The sequence below is a fragment of the Atractosteus spatula genome, chromosome 14 (assembly GCF_055471065.1).
Source record: "Atractosteus spatula isolate fAtrSpa1 chromosome 14, fAtrSpa1.hap1, whole genome shotgun sequence".
Taxonomy (NCBI): Eukaryota; Metazoa; Chordata; class Actinopteri; order Semionotiformes; family Lepisosteidae; genus Atractosteus; species Atractosteus spatula.
This window is the reverse complement of record NC_142719.1, coordinates 43352799-43372281: the sequence shown is the minus strand read 5'-3', so window position 1 is coordinate 43372281 and position 19483 is coordinate 43352799. Positions and strand designations below refer to the sequence as shown.

General features: G+C 46.9%; 1 protein-coding gene across 1 annotated transcript in view; it reads right to left on the bottom strand.

The window, feature by feature from the left end:
* pfdn1 (prefoldin subunit 1) overlaps window positions 1-16733 on the bottom strand; it is a 56645-nt gene extending 39912 nt beyond the window's left edge. The window contains exons 1-2 of the mRNA XM_088933350.1: window positions 16671-16733; window positions 15470-15636 (exon numbers count right to left, since the gene is read on the bottom strand). Of these exons, the coding sequence (XP_088789476.1) occupies window positions 15470-15636; window positions 16671-16703 (200 nt within the window). The 5' untranslated portion in view covers window positions 16704-16733. The remainder of the gene's footprint in view (window positions 1-15469; window positions 15637-16670) is intronic.
* Window positions 16734-19483: the final 2750 nt, after the last annotated feature.

Genomic DNA, 19483 nt, shown 5'->3' with positions numbered 1-19483 from the left:
CAGCAGGGCATGCAGGTTCCAGAGCTCATTGTGGCTCCTTCTATACTGCTGGGAATTTAGAGCCCAGTTCCTGACTTGCAGAACTAACGTCTAGTGGGTTTGTAAAAAATGAAAACAGAGTACAGTTACGTAGCTAGGACCTAGAAGGCAGTCAAATACTTTCACCTTCACAATAATCTGCGCTTTGTTTTTAGTTTTCTATACGAATGCATTTGTTTGTACAGGCATGAGCAGACTGGCTGTGAGAATTTCACTGTTTCGCTTTACAACAGCTAATTCGACTTTCTGTTTCTGTCTCTGACTCCAGATCCTCACAGCAGACGCACATCATCATCTCTCCGTACTATCTTAAGCAGCAAATAATTGGACTATGATTAAGAATGAGGAAACGTGGCTCAGACGCGAGAATTGGTTCAGCGGGGAAGAATGCCGCCACTTTCCTGGAGAGCTCTGTGAAATCCAGCAGTGATCACCTAACAGTGATACATGACTGACCGAGCACCACACACCTGCGGCTGAAACCCATTCAGATTCCCAAGCCGCAACTGATGATGATGTTGCCTCAGAACTGCTGTTAACTCAAGAGCAGTACAATCAGGAAACGCAATGAGACCAGCTTTGTAATCAAGTGCTGTTACCCTGCAGGGCAGTTATGCTGTGTGTTGTGGTTCCTGTTACAGGATGACAAACATTTGGTTCTTGCACTGACTTGTCTCCTTAAATGTCAACTCTCAGGAAAACTAAAGACACGGGAATCGCTGCCAAATTAGAGCAAAGCAAGCTGGATCACTTTAAGGCAGGATTTCAGTTTCGACGTGGGACCTGCTAAACACAGGCCATTTGTGCTTTCCTTGCATCTCTCATACCAAGTAGTAGGTTTATTCCCTGCTGAAAAGAGAAGAAAGAAAGTGCTGACACCCGAAGACGGCTCCACAGCCGAAACGTTGTGTTTCCACTCTTCTCTTTTCAGCCTGGAATAAGCCTATTACTTGTTCCTTTGCAGCCTATGCATGCTGACGCAGCTCCCCACCTGAACCCTCTCATACCAAGTCTGAAACAGAAGGCACTAAACATCTCCACATCACGGCTACACTCCAGCAATCAAAGCTTCACATTTTAAAATCCTGTTTGTTCCAAAAAAAATCTGAAAATCCCCTCCATCCCTCCCTGTTCTTGTTTATTGAGAAGGACCCTTCTGAGCTGATGTCAGGCCCTTGTCAGGAAGGGTAATTAATGCTTTGGCTCTTAACGGATTCTAGGACTCTGCCAGCTGTTCTGCTCCGCTAGTGAGGTAACTAATCAACTGCAGAGGATCACACTCCTAGACTGCCTCCTACACTTCCAGTGGTTTTCATTTAATAGGGAAGTGATTTAATGGAAAAGTTATTAGTATTCTAGCAGCCCTGTGCTGCCTCTGAGTCACAGCCCTGCCAGCCCCTTCGGAAGGACGAACACTCCCAGGGCACTGTCAAGTGCGATGCTCTAGAGCTCACACCACAGGAATGTGAAATGGCTAGGCCAGGAGGATACAAAACTTCAGAAACATTGGGGGATGCTACATACTGCACTAACATGCTAAAATCTCTTTAAAAAATCTTAAAGCCTATCGTCTTTATTTGCCATCATTAGGGAGATAATCCCAGAAAGTGCTAGCTACTTCATTCTGCTGTTCAGACTAAAATTCTGATATTAATTTTGCATTCACGCTCTTGCATGAAATTATTTTACTGATATTAATTCTGCGACATCATGCTCTTGCATGGAACAACTTTACTTTAAGGAAAATTATTTTTTTTAAAAACTCCGAGTTTTGCGTATTGCGTATTACGGGTTTGGCTGCTGAACAAGTTGTGAGTTTGAATTAATCATTTAGTCATGATTCATGTAGCATCGTAGCCATTTTGGATGATCTCATTATTTTTTAAACAACCTCTTCTTCTGGCAAACTGCAAAGCTGATCAAAAACCCAACACAAATCAGGATTAGCTTAAAGCTTGCTCAGATGAGGATGATTCAAGTGCAAAAAGTAAGCAACAGTACTGACTTTTTTGCATATATTGCAGCATTTTATTTACAGCAGAATGAAGCACATCCGATAAAGTGCTTGTGGATATATTACTTGAAAGGCAGAAAATGTCATGGTAGAATAATTTAACTTGAAGAATTTTGCAACCTGTCTGCCTTTAGACATTTTAGCCCATCTACTACACAGCAATCAAACCCTTTGAAATGAAAAGGTTCAGACAGCTGAGAGACAGTCCCAGATCTGTGTTTTGTACTTCAGCTGCCCGAGCTCACTGTGGTAACACCACTCCGGAGCCCGAACTTCAGACACTTCAGAACAACTGATCCCAGCCTGCTGTGTGTGGGAGAGGACCATGCCCTGAACACACTGAAACAGCGGACAGCAGCTGAGCATAAGCAAACGTTATCTTGAAAGCCTGAAGTAGACTTTCAAAAGAAGTTTAAAAGCAGGAGAATATTGTGCCTAGCTGAAAGTCAACAAGATAGCTATCAATGGTGTACCGAAGGGAATATTTCTCAAAACACATTCCTAAGTGGTTATATTTATCTGACAACAGATTACAGCACACGCTCCACGGAGAACAAAGCAGGAGTGTTCAGGTCCGAATTCCTGCAGCTCAGAAGTCTTGCCTCCTGCGATGAATAGAAAAAGAACAGGGAGACTCCGTGACACAATTTACTCCCGACAATCAGACCATTGTTTCCTGCGGAGGCCCCGAACCACTGGAAATCTGTGACCGGGAAGCACGGAGCTGCGATCTGCTTTAATAACCGGGAGCAGAGCAGATAGCCAGGATGACGAGAAAGAGGTGAGCGTGCCGGGAGCAGCTACCGGCCGGGCGGAGACCGGCGGCGCCCAGCACCCTGCCGCTCGCCAGAGGCACGAGGCGAGCAGAACACTTTAAGGAAGGCGGCCGGCAGCCACTGCGCCCGGCTCAAAACTGGCACTGCTGTCCCCACAGGTCAAGTTCCCCGCATTGCGCTGCTCACCCTCCCTGCGTGGGCAACTGGAAAGGCCAGCCAGAGACCACAATGAGCTCTTTCAGATCCCGCGGTTGCTCACCATCGGACAACGAGGGTGACTGGGTGTGTGCAGAATATAACTGCTCACCCCTCACCCGCCTTCCACTTCCCCTCCGGGGCGAGAGCATGCACCAGAGACGATGAGAAGCAGCGGACGGGGCTCAGGAGAGCCTCCAGAGAGCTGGGCTGGGCTGGGCTGGGCTGGGCTGGGCTGGGCTGGGCTGAGCTGGGCTGGGCTGAGCTGGGCTGGGCTGGGCTGGGCTGAGCTGGGCTGGGCTGGGCTGGGCTGGGCTGGGCTGGGCTGAGATGAGCTGGGCTGGGCTGAAATGAGCTGGGCTGAGCGGAGCTGGGCTGAGCGGAGCTGGGCTGAGCGGAGCTGGGCTGGGCTAAGCTGAGCTGAGCTGAGCTGGGCTGGGCTGGGCTGGGCTGAGCTGAGCTGAGCTGGGCTAAGCTGAGCTGAGCTGGGCTAAGCTGAGCTGAGCTGGGCTAAGCTGGGCTGAGCTGAGCTGAGCTGGATGCGCGAGACACAGCGTGTTAAAAACACCACCACACAGAAAAAGGAAATCAGCTTCTCCAACTTGACCCCGAGGTTAACTAAACAATCGGAGGGGGCGCGCAGACCGGCGCGCGGGGGACCCCACTGTGCTCCACAGCCGTCCTTGAGGGAAGCTGGAAGAGCCTGAAATAGAAAGGTGCAGCCCCCGTCATTCCTGGGATTCCTTCTCACCCAGGACAGGGGATAAAAGCCTGCTGGGGCTCTCCAGTTCCAGTTTTCCCATAACAGAAATTCAGCAGGTCCTGGAACTGTCAGAAGATTCCTGATCAATCACACCTCAGTGCCTCCAGGCCATGAAACTCTACACCTGTTATTACCTGCCTACTACCTGGTCATTACCTGGGCTAGTCATGGGCAGCAGAGGAAGCAATGCTTCTGCAGCAAGAGCCATAGGGTAGAAAATGCTTCAAAGGTTCACGGACTCAGGAGAGCAGACTATGAAGGCAGGAGACAGATACGCAATCAGTAAAGAAAGGACAGCAAGATATATCTTAAGGTACGACTGTCCCTCGCCCACCCCACCCATTTCATCGCCGGCCACTGTGGGGGCCGGGGGTCTCTGGATCTGACATGACCCTGGCTGAAGCTCTCTGTCACGTCAAGCCACAGAAACCCGGAAGTGGCCCAGGTGTCCCAGCCCAGCCAGCGCCAGCAGACGCCTGCTCAACAATGTGCACTGTGGCTCACAGAAGAGAGTCATTGAATTCTGCTGAATTCTGACAAACCCACACTCAGCAAACTCTTTCCAATTAATACTCACAAAGGAAAAAATGTTGAATAATCGCTTTATGAAGGAAGGACGCAAGAAAAAAGCAGTCCACATAAAGGATAACTTCTCAGAATGGGACAGAATAGACGATCCAGACAAAGAGCTGAAAGGAATGTGGATTTCAGTGCCTGGGAAAAGATTTTCAATGAGAACTGTGGCTTGGAGAAGTCCAAGTTCATCGTTTAGTCTGTGTAATTCAGACCAGTATTTGGTGAACTTGGAAAGATTACACACAATCTCCCCTGCAAATGGAGAAAGAGGTGCAATCTTCTAATCTCTGGGCGCATGTCACGCCATCCGAGCAATAAACCATTTTTATTTTTAAACTCTTGACAACCTCAATGTCTCTGTGATCAAAGCACAACACAACATTACAAGCCTTTCAAGCGTACAGTTCAAAATTTCTTCAATTACATTGTGTATTTCTAGCTGTGCCAAAACATAGCTTTACTTCTTTGGGAACTGCTTAACCGATAACTTTTACGTTGCTGCCCCACTGTGTCTGGACAGCAGGTACAGCACGTTTTCAGAGTCTAGATGAGCCCCAATGTCACGTCACTGATTCTCATTCCTGGTCCTGCAGACGCACAGCTGAAACCTACCAGGAGTTAAAAGACTAAAAGCCTTTGGTCAGACAGCTACACTTTCAAGACTGGAGGTGAGAATCACAGACCTAGGTGGTGCTCACCACTGGGAGGGAGGGCTGCTAGTACATGTATTGTTTCTCTTATTTGCTTAAGGGCTGCAGCAATGAGCACATCTAACAAAGGGACTGACCATTAAAAGGAAAAAAAATAAAAACATTCTGCATATTCTCATTTTGTAAATCAGACGAAAAAATAAGATTTAAACCCACAAGAAGCCATCACACAAGAAGAGAATTGTCTAACACTGTAACGTTCAGGAGACAGAGCCATTAATCACGGACGGTAGGACGAAGGCACGCAATGATCAGCTTAAAAATGGGAACCTCTGACCTTTCCCTGTTGAGACCTGGGAGGGACGGAGAAAGGCAAGTGACACAGTAGTTTCCAGCAGCCCTGGCACGATGAGCACACCGCAGAGCCTGCAAGACTGCTGACAGAGACAGGCCCTGGGCTTTGTTGAAAACAATGACAAGCGCAAAGAGCCCCAGACACACGAGAGAGTGTTGCCAAGATCTCTCAGAGCAATGAAGTCTTAAGCTCACATTCAGCCTCAAAGAAAAGCTGAGTTTTTCTCCTTAATGCCCTCCAGTTTCACACTCACTCTTTGTTGTGACATGCCTGTCCAGGAGAAGGCCTTTCTAATCAGAGATTTTGCTTTCGGAGAAAAAGAAATTGAATCATGGATAAATGCAAATAGATCTGCGTTATGTGCCAGGAAACATTCCTTTCTCAAAAGCAAAACTGTGCAGGAATTTTGTAGCTTATCTACTCCCTCTTTCTCTTTCACAGATAAGATTAACAAAGAATTTTTAGCTGTAAATTCCATTAACAAAATAAACTGGGTAGTGGGATTCACCTCTTACAAGTGGAAAATGCCTGGTGCCTTTTAGTGTTTTACATCAAGTGATGAAGACACGTTGAAGTCACTTTAAAGCGCTATCAGAAATACACGATGTACAAGACAGGTTATTGTGGGCTCTAAATTAGATGTACACATTCACATGCTGACTCTAATGTGTGTTTTACTAATGTACACAATTGCTTCCTGGAGCCACTGTAATCATGAAACCAACAATAGGCAAACCAAGCTTATTTTTCTTTCATAACATGAGATGAAATAAAGCTAACAACTCTCAATCACCTTGCTAGGCGTAGTGTATGTTAGTTAGATGAACAGCCTATGCTGCCTCTGATTTGCCTAACAGTCAAATATGTAGCTATTAATACTAGCAAGTTTACAATACGTCCTTCGCTAGCTAACTTACATTATACTGCACAAATACTGGATAACATTAGACATATTCAGTTGTGTAGGACTGTAAGGTCTATGCCAACAGGTCTACAATACAATGGGCACTGAGTGGTTTCTTTCAGGACACCTCCCCCAGCTCCCTGGCAGAAGCTTCAGATGATGGCTGCTGAGAGGAAATGAACACTTACAGACCAGAGGCTCACGGGGCGCACGGAGACGTGGTGTCAACTGTGTCGTGCACGCCCTGATGTTGCTGACAAAACCTGCATTTATTTGGCTGGTGCCAAAACAGGTATCGAAACCATGCACATCATGGTTGCCAGAGGAGACTGCTAGGTTTATACACTGTGTACTGCACATGCGCTGAAAAACTGCACACACTCTGCCGATCAAGCTCTTTCTTACTGCCATGTGATCAATAGCTGCATCGTCAAGGTGTCAAGTTTATTTCAATGAAGGCTCCACCAAGAAAGAATGGAAACACTGAAGAAATCATGAAGAAAAATGAATTTCTTCCTTAAAGCTGGGAAGTTTCCCAATATCAGGTGTTAAAGGGGAACTGCAACACTATTTTTATATTTTGGGGGTATAATCAGCATTGATAACTGGATTTCAAACCACAATGAAAGTAAAAAGAACACAGTAACATGTTAAAATCCAATTTATAATCACAAAATTGTGCTGGATGACAGCAATTCACAACAAGGCAACAAAACTTCCAGTAATGTCAAGTGCACACAGAGCTCCGCCCCCTCCTCCCCAACGCACACAGAGCTCCGCCCCCTACTCCCCAACGCACACAGAGCTCCGCCCCCTACTCCCCAACGCACACAGAGCTCCACCCCCTACTCCCCAACGCACACAGAGCTCCGCCCCCACCTACCCAACTAATTTGCTTATACATCTCAGTACATTATTCATTACAGAGACTAATGAGCAGGAAGGGCCGCTTCACGTCGCAGTTCTAATGAACTATTGCCCATGGTGAGACCAGCAGTTTGCGACAACATGGAGACCATGCAGTAGTTTCTCAAAGTTCACGATTTTGTGCTTAATTCTGAAATTGATTACTTTTTTGCGACACATCAATTAATTTATTTTGTTACCAAGACTTCATAACCAGTCTGAGAAATTGAGACTGCAGTTCCCCTAAACTGAGGCATGAATCTCTGCTGAATTTTAATCTTTTAACAGCCATTCAAGACCCAAATTTCCTCTATTCCTAGGGATTTTCCAGACATCTGCAGTGCGTTTTCACTGTATTGTGGCCAACGTGCTTAACATCAGCAGCATTTCACAGCACAGCAACTGGAAAAGGCAAAGAAGCGTTTTGAGAGCAGATGGACAGTTTTACCGAACGTGATGGCAAGGACAGGCAAAAGGAAGCTTCACAGGAGGGTGCTGGAGGGGACAAAGTCCATGTTCTGAGACCTTTCATTGATGGGTTTGAAACCACATTTAAGTCTCTTCATTCATGCAGTATTTTTTTTTTAGATTTTTGATACAACTTGGGCAAAGGAAATGGAAGACATCCACGTTTTTTGGCAATAAAATGCTTGGTGACACACTTAATAATTATGAAGCCACTTTGTTCGCTGACACAGACTCTGCTTTGAGGGAATGGAGGCATTTCAAACAGGCAGGAAAACATCTGGCTGCCTCTTCTGCGTACAGCTCAGCAAACATTGTGAACACTAGCAATCTTAACTCCTACTCCTTCTCCAACACATTTCTGCTGCTGTCCACCACTCTGCCATTATGCGGATCAGCAGGGGCTTTCCAATGTCAACTTCATCAAAAACAAGCTCAGGATCCCGCCCATCTGCCCCAGTGCACCTCCATGCAGCACACCCTTCCTGTGGCGCCCTGTTTTACGAAATCACAAATGATGCAAAAGACAAAAAAATGAAAGGGATGCAAACTTTAATATTAAACTTAAATACTAAAACTTAATATTTTATTCCGAAACCCGAATGCACCAAATGAAGACACATAAGGGTGATAATAAATCACAATAAATGTCAGCAAAAACTAAATAAGAAATTGAATATTTGGAAAAGGACCTTTGGCAGCAATGACAGCCACGATAATACAGTCTCCACCAACTTTGCACATCAGCCAGGTGCAGTTTTTGCTCTTTCTTCCTAGCAGATTGGCTCAGGTTCTCTCAGGGTGCTTGCTCAATTTGTCCATTTGTCTTTTAAATTAATTATCTGTTTTTTTTTCCCTTTTGTTGTTTGCTTTGAAAGTGTAAGGTAATGTATATTGTTCATTTCTCAACCAATCTGCCCTGACTGCGAGCTTTAAAACACAAGTCCAAACTGTGCCAGGGTCTTAACACTGTAGGTGATGACAGAGACATGTGACCCTAACTCTTCAGCTGAACGATGGCTCCAGACAGGCAGTGCAGTCTCAGACAGAGATCTGAAAGAGATGATCAGCGCATAGCAGGCACATCGACAAAGTGGCAGAGGAGCGAGCTAGTGAGATGACATAAGCTTTAAATTAATAAAAATAATAATGATGTAAATTGTAAAACAGGCTTTGCACTTAAGATCATGGGTTCTGCTATAGAGAAGCTCTTCACTCTCACATGTCTCAAACAGGGGAAGAAAATCCCTTTATTCCTAATGATCTCATCTCCCTGAAATTCCCCTAAGCTTCTCAAGTAGAGTCCAAGCATTCTTAGACTCTGACCTGTTCCACGGAGCTGAACTATTGTTCCACAACACCTCCAGCAGAGCAGGGAGGTATGAGCGATACTAACTCATGAGCTCTTCACAGCTGTACAGGGGGAAGGCACCACCTGTGAAAGGGGTCGAGTCCCTGATCACAGGGTCTCAGGGCGAGCGGCCCGAGGACACTGCCAATGAGAGGGGAAGCAAAGAGCTGCACGTGATTTATGACCCCGAATTGTATCATCCCTAATCTGGGGCCGATTTAGGGTCTGATGCAGCTGGCCTAAAAACGTCTCTTACAGGGAAAGCACTCCCTCACTGCCACCCCCCACCCTGTCCACGACACTCACAGAGCTCCGCCCCCTCCACCCCCAACACACACAGAGCTCCGCCCCCTCCTCCCCAACACACACAGAGATCCATTTGCTCTCTTGTCATAGTGAGGCAGAAGCTGGATTACCTTCCTCCACCGCATTTCCACATCAACTTCCTACTCCTTTAAAGGCCACATGGGTCACACTGCTTGAATGGAGTGTTTTAACACACAAGCCGATATGGGACACACAGGTGCAGTGGGTCTAGGTGCAAGGCATTCACCGAAACTGAAAACTGGAAAAAAAATGTTTTTTACACCTTTAAAAATCAGTCTGCTCCCACGGTCAGGCGGTGCTTCCGATGCCTGCCACATTTGGACAGAAACCACCAGCCATTCGTAACAGTCAATGAATCACACGTAAACCACTCAAAACAAAAACCCTGAAAGAGAGCTAAATCAAGATCCCTGTCAGCACACGCAGCAGACATAACACTTAACAGGTTCCTTACATGAGCAGTAGGGAGGCCGCAACCTCCCACACAGCATGCTCTCACCTTCACACTCCCCCAAAAAGGGGCCAAATTCCACTGAAGTGTGGCAAACCGAGCTCCTAACTCTCCCCTCATTTATCTTTCCGTGTTGTTGATGAAACCCCTAACAGAGATAAGACTGTACAAGCCAGCGATGTTTTGAAGAATCTCCTTCAGGAATCCATACCACAGCTGTGTGATCACTTCACAAAGAATAGAAGTCGGGCTGCAGGAGCTTTTTTTTAATCCTCCATCAGACGGAGCCTTTAGGAAAATTTGTGTTGATCAAAGAATGCGTTCTTCCTCGATTCGCAGGGAGCTTGGAAAATTAATTCACATTGAATTTCACTGACATTAAATTACATTCAACATCCTGGCTCACAGCTACAAACCTAGCAACTGCACACAGGGGACAGTGAGGGAGTGGGGACCGACTCTGCTCGTGTGTTAACACGCCCGCAGCCACGCCACAGCGCCACAGAGGATGCTCACTGCTGATTGTCCCTCACCGACAGCACCGCCTGCCTGCAAGGACCCAGGGCCACAGGGGGCGCCGCGTGGCTGACAACCAAGAGAGCCCTGGCCAACTAACCCCACTCTAGCCTTGGTGCTGCACAGGCAATTGTGCTCTACTGCTAGGGGAATCCCAGTCACAGTCGGCTAGTAACATGACTCAGGCTCGAACCCGTGATCACAGACCTACTGCTGCTGAGGGAGCACCTTTACTAACTGAGCCACAGGGGAGGACTGCCTGGACAGCTTTAATACTGAAATCAATGTTGCGAGTGTTATCCACTCTCATTTGTTTTATTTACTTTATTTTTGCCATTTGCAATATTCTCAGGATCCTTTTCTGTGATTTTTTTCCAGAGCCCATCTTTGCATCTCCAGGCGGCTTTTTTCTTTTGCCCTGCCTTCGAAAAAACACAGTCGAGTTCAACAGCTAGCTTCACAGCCCCCTTGGAGAGCATGGCGCTGTACACAAACGAGTCTTTGTCCAACGCACCCCCTGTGCTGCAGCCACACAACCCAAACAGCCCCGCAACACTGCCGAATATCAGCAAGCTGCAGGAGACGTTGGATCTGCAGTTCCGAGGCTGCAGACATAAAAGGGAAGACGCGGTTGGCAAATGCCTCTCTGTCCCGTGTGGGAGAGTTCTTAAACAAAGGCTGGAGAGGCCGAGCCACCCTCTTCCCCCCTCCTGGCCTGTCTCTGCAACATGATGAAGCCAGTCCCCAGGCAGCGCAAATAGACCACTAGAAATTAATAGTGCTATCAGGATACATAACAAGGCTTTCCTAGGATGGTGAAGTAACAAACAGAGAATTTGCTGGCAGGCCTACAGAACAGTAGTATATTTGCAAGATGCAGTTATTTATTTCCGTATAGCAGCACCTTTGAAACATCCACTCTCACAGATTTAACTCCGCACGGGGGGGGCAGCTTACCAGCCCCATCCTCAAGGAAATGACCAGGCCTTACAAAGGGCCGGAAACGCAGTTCAGAAAGAAGAGCGTTTGGTTACAAAAGGCACGAGCAGGAATGAACGAGGACATCAGATTCATATCAACTGGGAAAACTGGATAATTTCACAGCAAAGAATTTTGTTCTTATCTATTCCAGTTCTTCATTTTATACCGTCCCAATTTTGATTAGTCAGTTGTTAGGACCAGGCATCAGACTTGTGCTCAGCCCCCTCCAACACACTGACCTGGCCGGCCTATAGCCATTTCACACACTACATGCTGCACAGTGCTGTCCAGGACAGCACAGACTGAAGGACTCCATTGCAAGGGCACAAGCCAACCACAGGGGCAGCGCAGAACAGTCTGGCCCACAATAGTGGCTTCACTATTAGGACTACAAAAACAAAGTCAATCCAATCAACACAATCCACAGCATTTTCATTCCATCTTAAGTAGCTTCCAAACTACTATATTCACTTAATATACAATATATAACATACAGAGCCCTGGAAACTATGAGGAGAGAGTCGAAGTTGGATATAAAATACCAGAGAGACATGAGAAGCCCAAAGATGTGTAAACTTGAAAGACATCAGAGGGCAGTTGTGTGTTCATATTGTAACCTGCAACTGGCTGGAAAGTGTCACCAAAGCACAAGAACTAATGCACTTCAAATGCAGGGCAAAAGGGCATCTAGTACACCTTTCTGTGCTCCAGGGAGGTTTTCCTTTAGTTACATGAAACATCTTTTGCTAAAGATAACTATGAGGATGTTACAGCATTCAACATGCAAAACAAGATAAAGAAACAGAAAAATAAAGCAAGATAAAGCAAAGGGATAATGCCAAAGTTATACACGCAGGCAGCAGATGCAAAAACGCCCACACTCCCACCCTTGGCCAGTATCTAACATGATTAGATTTCCAACTGCACTCCTCATGCGCGTTTCCACACTTTGTTGTGGAAAAACCCCATTGTTTGTGTTCTCATTTGCCCGGCCAGCAGAATAGCAAACACCAGAGCTTCCTCCTGGCAGACAATGAGAGCGCACCATGCGGGAATCAGGATCCCAGGCACAGGGAACAACTGGGAAAAACAGAGCTGGAGTGAAGATGTCAGATCAAACACCCAGCACCCAGTTAACAGCACAGACATCAGCGCTTCTACCCATTATCTTCTATCCTTAACACTGTTTTAGTACTGGTGCCCATCAAACTGTATACCTTATGCATAAACTCAAGCCTTGAATTCTACTTTCAAAGCTCAGGAAGAGTGCCCTTAAGTCATTTCCTCTATTAAATACATACAGCTGATTAATTACTTCTGCCCCTCAAACGTACTGAGTGCCACTGCTCCCAATTCTCCCAAGGAACTTCTGAGCTGTAACCATTTAACCCTTACTAGACACAACCAGCAGGACCCTCACTGACAGAAGGTGACAGAATCAGACAGGCAGAACACGTGGAGCAGGGAAACAGCCCACAGTGGCCACTGACTGGAGCAAAGAGGAACCCAATGCTGTTGTTGTTTCTGAGCTAAGGATTAGCAGCCCAATCCTCCAGCAGTGCCTGAGGCAGTTAATCACAGAGCCTGACATCGAGCTGCTCCTTACTCATCTCCCCATCACCCTCACGTGTCGGATTGAGCAGACAGTCCCGAGCGGTATCCCTCTCTGGCCTGGCTGTGCAGGACCCGGCACTGCGGCACGACCACACCACCTCCAAGCCAGGAACACCGAGCTGCTGGCATGTACCCATACAAGCAGAAGAGACTCTCAGCACCTTCCCCCAGCCCGGTCTGTGACATCAGCCCACAGCTGTAACACACTGTCCTCACCCAGCTACCCTGTTGGCCTCCACCAGTACCACTGCTCTGAAAACCGACAGCAGGTGCAACTGACCACACCACCCTGAGCAAACCTTCCTGCTCAGATCTGAAAAGGGACGACATGTTTATCGGATCAACAGATGACGGATCAGCAGGATGAATAAAAAGCATCAAATGCCCTCATCCTGCCCCCCGCCCGTCTTTGTGCTCTAAGCATAAACCTCTCCAGGGTTATAACACCTTGCAGGAGGCTGCAGGAAATCAGGGGGTCAACACCGGATATAGGCCTCAAGGCCTTGACAGGTCAAGACAACGGACATCTTCACAATGAACTGGGAATCGCAAACCAGAGTAGACAAGTGGAAACAAGTTACCCAGCTATGTGGTTGACGCCAATAAACTGGTTTCTTTCAAGAAACAACTGGGATGAGTAAACGTTCTAATGTTCGTACATAGTATACCAACCTCATGAAAACACATAGGACAGATTTTACGTTAATACTGCACAAAGCCTGCAGGACAGCTTCATCTTTCAGACACCACAGAGATTCAGCAGAACACGTGAGCAAAGCAGCAAAATCTGCTGAACTGGTCCCCGCCACTCGAACCTGTGACTGGTGCGACAAGCGGATTTAATTAACACCAAACCCCACCGTAAGGGTGAAGCCAGACAGGCTCATTCCACAGCCCCTGGTACTATCACTATCACTGAGCTCCTCTCCCTCCCCCTCCAAGTTACAATACAGAAAAAGAAACGTATCTGTTTCCTTCACACTTCAGGCCTCTGTGACTTTAATAGTAACTGCATGACGATGACTCTCGGTACTATTAATGTAGACAAACTGGCTGACGTGAAGCCAAGCCTGTGAGGCCCAGTTAACACAAGGTTGCAGTGCTGTATGGTACAGAAGAATGTTTTCAGGAACAATAGTCTCCAAATTGAGAAATTCGTTAACACCTGCAAGTGGAATGACATGTTGGATTGCAAAAACGAAATACTATTATTAGCTTGAGATAAAATTAAACATTTTAAATTACAAACCCATCTAACTGTCCACAAAACACATGACAACACCAGTACTGTGCAACGGGAAACACAAAAAAACCTATCCAGTGTCATTTCTGAAAGCGGTTTGAACCAAATAAAAATGTCTACCATTCGCACAAAGGCTAGGATTATTACACCAAAAGAAAATACTCATCACCAGTCCCTGTCAAGGTTCCCTCAAAGGCAGTGATGCATTCAACCCAGCAACATTCTTCAGAATGAACAGTAAAACACCAACCAGAGGTACTTCTTTACACAAAGGAACAGAAATGATCAATCCCAAAGAGTAAGCAAATCAAAGGCTAGAATGCAGAAACCCTAACGGTTTAATCACTAAAGCAATCTGAGGAGAAAGAAAGCACTTTATAAAGTAGTAAAAACGGAACAGGCTCCAGTTCAAGTCTCAGAGGAATCAGTGGAAAGCTTTCAGAGCAGGAAATGGAGAGGGCTGATACATCACTATTTGACTCCGGTATTTACAGAGAAAAAGGGTGAGATCTTCTGTAATCTATCAGAGTTCTTTGAACAATCAGCAGTAATGGATAGAGATAATACATTTTACATGATCGGAAAGCTTTTGACAAAGTTCCTCATTAAAGTTAATTCTAATAATACAGACAACAGGCACTCAAAGTAATGCATGCACTTGGGTTCAGAACAGGTTATTGGACAGAAACAATGAGTACAGAAAAAAAGTACAACTGCTCAGACTGGCATTGGTACAGATGTAATTAGTGGAGTAGCACAAGAATATGTATCAGGACGGCCGCTCTCCCTAATATTTAACCCGTGATCTAGGTTCCGGTATAGTTCACAGTCAAATACACAGATGATATCACAATACAAGGATTAGGAAACACTGTAGAAACTGCAAAGGAATGGTAAAGAGACTTTAGCTAAATTTAACTGCAAAGTGTTGTGGGAATCTGGAATAAGCTGCCCAGCATTGCTGTCAGAGCCAATACTCTGGCTTCTTTCAAGACACAGCTGAATGAGATCCTCCAGTCAGAAGAGGAGGTGCTTTTTCACACAAATGGTGATGGGTGTCTGCCACAAGCTGCCCAGACATGTTGTTGAAACTGATACCCTGGGATTCTCTCAAGAAATGGACAGACGATGTCCTTGCTTCGCTTAGCTAGATGGGCCAAATGGCCTCCTCTTCTCTGTGACCTCCCTAAGGTTCCAATCAGACTCTATATGTAATAGAAATGTAGAGATACGAGTGCCAAAGCCCACAGAAGCAACGCTGGTGAGGTACAGCAGAGCCAATCCGAACTGAACGGGCCTGGGAGACCCAGACAAGAGGGCGAGAGAGACGCGGGGGTACTCACATCCTGCCGACGCCCTCGTACATGCGCGTGTCCGCGGGCAGGGTGGTGATCTCCGTGTCCGTCAGGTGGGCGTGTTTCTTCATGCGGCTCAGCTGCTCGATCTGCAGGTCCGCCAGCTTGACCTTCTGCTGGGTGTCGATCACCTTCGCCTGCAGCTCGGCAAAAGCCTGCGGGTCACACCGCATCACGTCACACCGCAGCCCTCGCAAGCAGAAGGCCTGCCCGTGTCGCACTTCCTGTTGTCCTGCTTAGCGAGGCACTGTGAGCAGTATTCAGAGCTGCTGCCTCGCGGTGCTGTATGTTCTCCCCGGATTCGTGTGGGCTTCCTCCCACACCCCAGAGACATGCTGGAAGGTTAGCTGGCTTCTAGGACAGCTGGCCTTGGTGTGTGTGTGTGTGTGCGCCCTGCAACGGACTGGCATCCCGTCCAGGGTGTATCGCACTTTGCACCCCTTGTTTGCCGGGATAGGCTCCAGCATCCCCGAAAACACTGAGCTGGACAGAGTGGTTAGAAAATGGATGGATGTACAGTTACGCAGTGAGTGCAGAATAATTAGATTATTATCATTAGATAGAATAAGCATTATTTAACAAAAGGGCAGGTGTTGCTGCTACAAGGGTAATTCAGATCTCCCACGTTACAGAAGCATAGTTTTTTAGTCGATGTTGGTAACTACCGCGATGAGATGCAACACACACGCGGGGTGTCGGTTCTTGGCCAGACTCACGTTTCGTGCAATCACGAAGGGATTCAGGACAACCTGATCACTGGGCATCCTGCTGCTGGGACTCTACTAATCTAAACTATCGCGGAGGAAATAATCGTTCTTTTTCCGAAAGCAGAATGACATCTTAAAACACTTAGCAAAGAAGATGTTAGGCTATATTAAAAACAAAGTGACGCACGTTGCACGAACCAGATAAAAATACGACATGAATTAAAAAATCTAATAATAGTAAAATTACGCAATTAAAAGACAAAACAGGTATGACTTTAAGCTAGCTAGCCTTTTTTAACTACTCAGCAGTTCTGTACATGCTTTCTCTCCACCACACGCTATGTGACAGGATTAAAGGGCTGTCTCCCCATTTAAAAACCATCAAAAGGCTACGACATGAGAGATAAAGTTACCAGAAACTAAAATGCTGCCGTTGAGAATGACCAACCGTTATCGTATAAGAATGAAATAAAACATTTTACCTTTTTCAACTCGAGATCTACGGGGGCCGCCATGTTGGAGAGGTGAACGCATGCGCAGTGAGTCCTTAGCGGTTGCTAGGCTGCATGCCGGCAGCTCGAGTCATTACGTCACGCAGAGACGGTCTTACCTCGACCGCGTGTTAAAACGCCTTGTTACAGTCGTACATAGTAAAAGTACGTTTCACAACAGTGTGGCTTAGCTTTAGTTTGCATAAAATGGAGCAGTTCAGTATGAACGTCTATATCTGAATAATTCATAACGTATACGAGCTTAGAAATTGCATTCATATTAGTAGCATGACAGGTTGGACGAAATTGGTTTTGAGACATTGACATTAAGTTCCTGAAGTGCAGTCATCCTGGATCTGCTGTCTCTGACTCCTGCCGGTCCCAGCCCGCTGCTGGCGAGCTCTGCCCTGCTCCCTCACGGCCTGCTTTTCTAAAATTACACACGCTGCATTTAGACCTCAGTCTTAGAGATTTAAAATGAATCTAAATATAGATAAGTACTATATTATGGTCTCGATTTCCCCAAGTCTGTATCGCCTCTGTTCCCTTAAATATGTCCTGGTTGTTTGAGAAACTAGGTCAATAAGAGCATCTTCCTTAATAGGCAACTATGCAAACTGAGAGAGAAACAGTTATCGACCATATGAACCACATCCATTTCACCATCCCCATCATAATATCTGGTGTGTTCTGAAAGATGGAAACCTCCCTGTAGGATATCATATAAAGTATGAATGTGTACCTATTCCTAAAGATGGGGAAGATGGTTAAGTCATGAATCTGGAGGTGATAGAGTATTCAGGTTTATGCTCCAAAGGGTCTATAAAATTCCATCCTGTCCATCCAGTTTCTCACGGCTTTATCCAACACTGTGCAGGAGGAGAGCCAGAGCCCATCCCAGCAAGCAGCAGACTGAGGGCAGAGTTTTCCCTGGACAGTGCAACAGCCCTTCGCACTCTATAAAATGTTTTAATATTTTAATAAATCCCCTGTTTCGTCGATCATGGTAAAACTGCGCCGGGCCTTCAGAAAGGAGTGATTTGATGGTTTGATAACCCCCACCTGACAGCGGCTCTCCGGGACCAGGGCTGGACGCCCCTGCTGTAGGCCTCCGGTCAGCCCGGACTCCGCTGAAGCCAGGCAGAGCTGCGCTGGCTAGAAGATGTCCGTGTGTGCCGGGGCCTGCAGGCCTGCCCGGCTCAGAGCTGACACCGGGAGCGTGCAGACCGAGGCCGGCAGACACACCGCCCTTGACAGGACTGTCTGGGACGGAGCAGTGCCCGGCCCAGCGTATTGACTGGACATTGAATATCTGACCAAAAGTAATGAACGCAGTTCGAAGTCGAGAAACGGTTAAAAGTCTCCAGTCAAGTGTGCCCATGGCAGCAATCACAAAATCGGAGTGGAATGTGATCCAGGTTGTATAACTGGTGCAATCAGAAGAAGCCCCTGCTCCTTGTGGAAAACGTCTTGACCAGTGCTCAAGAAAACACACGTGATTGGAGGTTTCCTAATACCAACGCCCTGTCTTCAAATGTAGCTGTAGATTTTTCCAGTCATCCTAATGTGAAGTGAAGGTATAGTATCCTATTTCATAGAAAACTGCACCATCGGTTAGGTCATGTCCCTGGTCTTAGCAAATTGTCTAAATTATTAGTTAACTAATTAACTCATCATTAGAAATCTGACAACCTGAACGTCTTCTGAATTTATTCAAACAGATGTAGATACACCGCTTCAGTGCTGCATTAACAGGAACCCAGAACGTAACGTGGCAGAGATTTAAAAAAGTGATTTGAGTTTCAATGATCTGAGCCATGTTCGCCATCTCGCCGCTCTCCTGTAGCCCTGGGCTGAGACGCCCGCCTGTGTTCACTCCAGTCCAGCCCCTGATGGCCGAGCAGAGGTAATTCCCTGCTGTGTGCTGACTCTGTCCAGTGCCAGTGTGCAAGGGTACGAGGCCAGTGGAGTAAGTACTGTATGAGGACGGAGGCCCTTGTTCATGTACGTAGTGTTCAACTAAGTCCAGCTGGGGAAGAGAAGAATGTTGGCCCTCTCATATCGCTTTGACTGAAATTTTGGTGGGAATGTGATGAGCAGGAAACGGGTTCTCCATGCAGGTTTTGTTCTGAGCTTTTTTTTTTTGTTCTCAGGGCGTTTTCTGTCTCTGTCATGTATCTGCACACCAGAGTCCCACACCCAGCACTTCATTGCCTTCCACAGAAGCCCCTGTCCCTGCTCACCCTGTGTGCAGCCCCACTCCCACTGGAGCTCTGTCCTTCTCTCGCTCGCCTCACCGCGGCTGCAGAACAGAGTCATGCACCCTGGGGGGCCCCAGGTCTGTGCCGACGCTGTGTACCCTCTGCCGCAGGACATAGGAGGAGCCTCTTCTGTGTCCGGCAAGGCTGTGGCCGGCTGTCAGGTTGTTAGTCGTGCTCGGGGGTGCTCAGCAGTTGCTGTATTAGTACTCCAGCGTGTTCAGTTTATATTTCCCCTGGTTTCCTTGGTGAGAGAAGTTTGGAAGAAAAGGAGTCAGACCAATGGGCAATGTGCTGGCAGTGACGCAGTGACACGTCATGGTCTGGTTTCACGCATTGTTATTTTCAGACGCCTCGCATCTTCTTGCTGAACACGTCACAGGCCTGGACCCCCTCTGAAGGGCGAGGGGAGAGTCAATCCGGGGCCCAGCGGATACAGTCCGGCATTGCCGTGTGTATTACAGGCGTCACTGGGCCCTCCGATATCTCCGGCCCTGACACCTCCAGATGGTCCTCTACAGAAAACTGATCAGATTGGAAATGAAA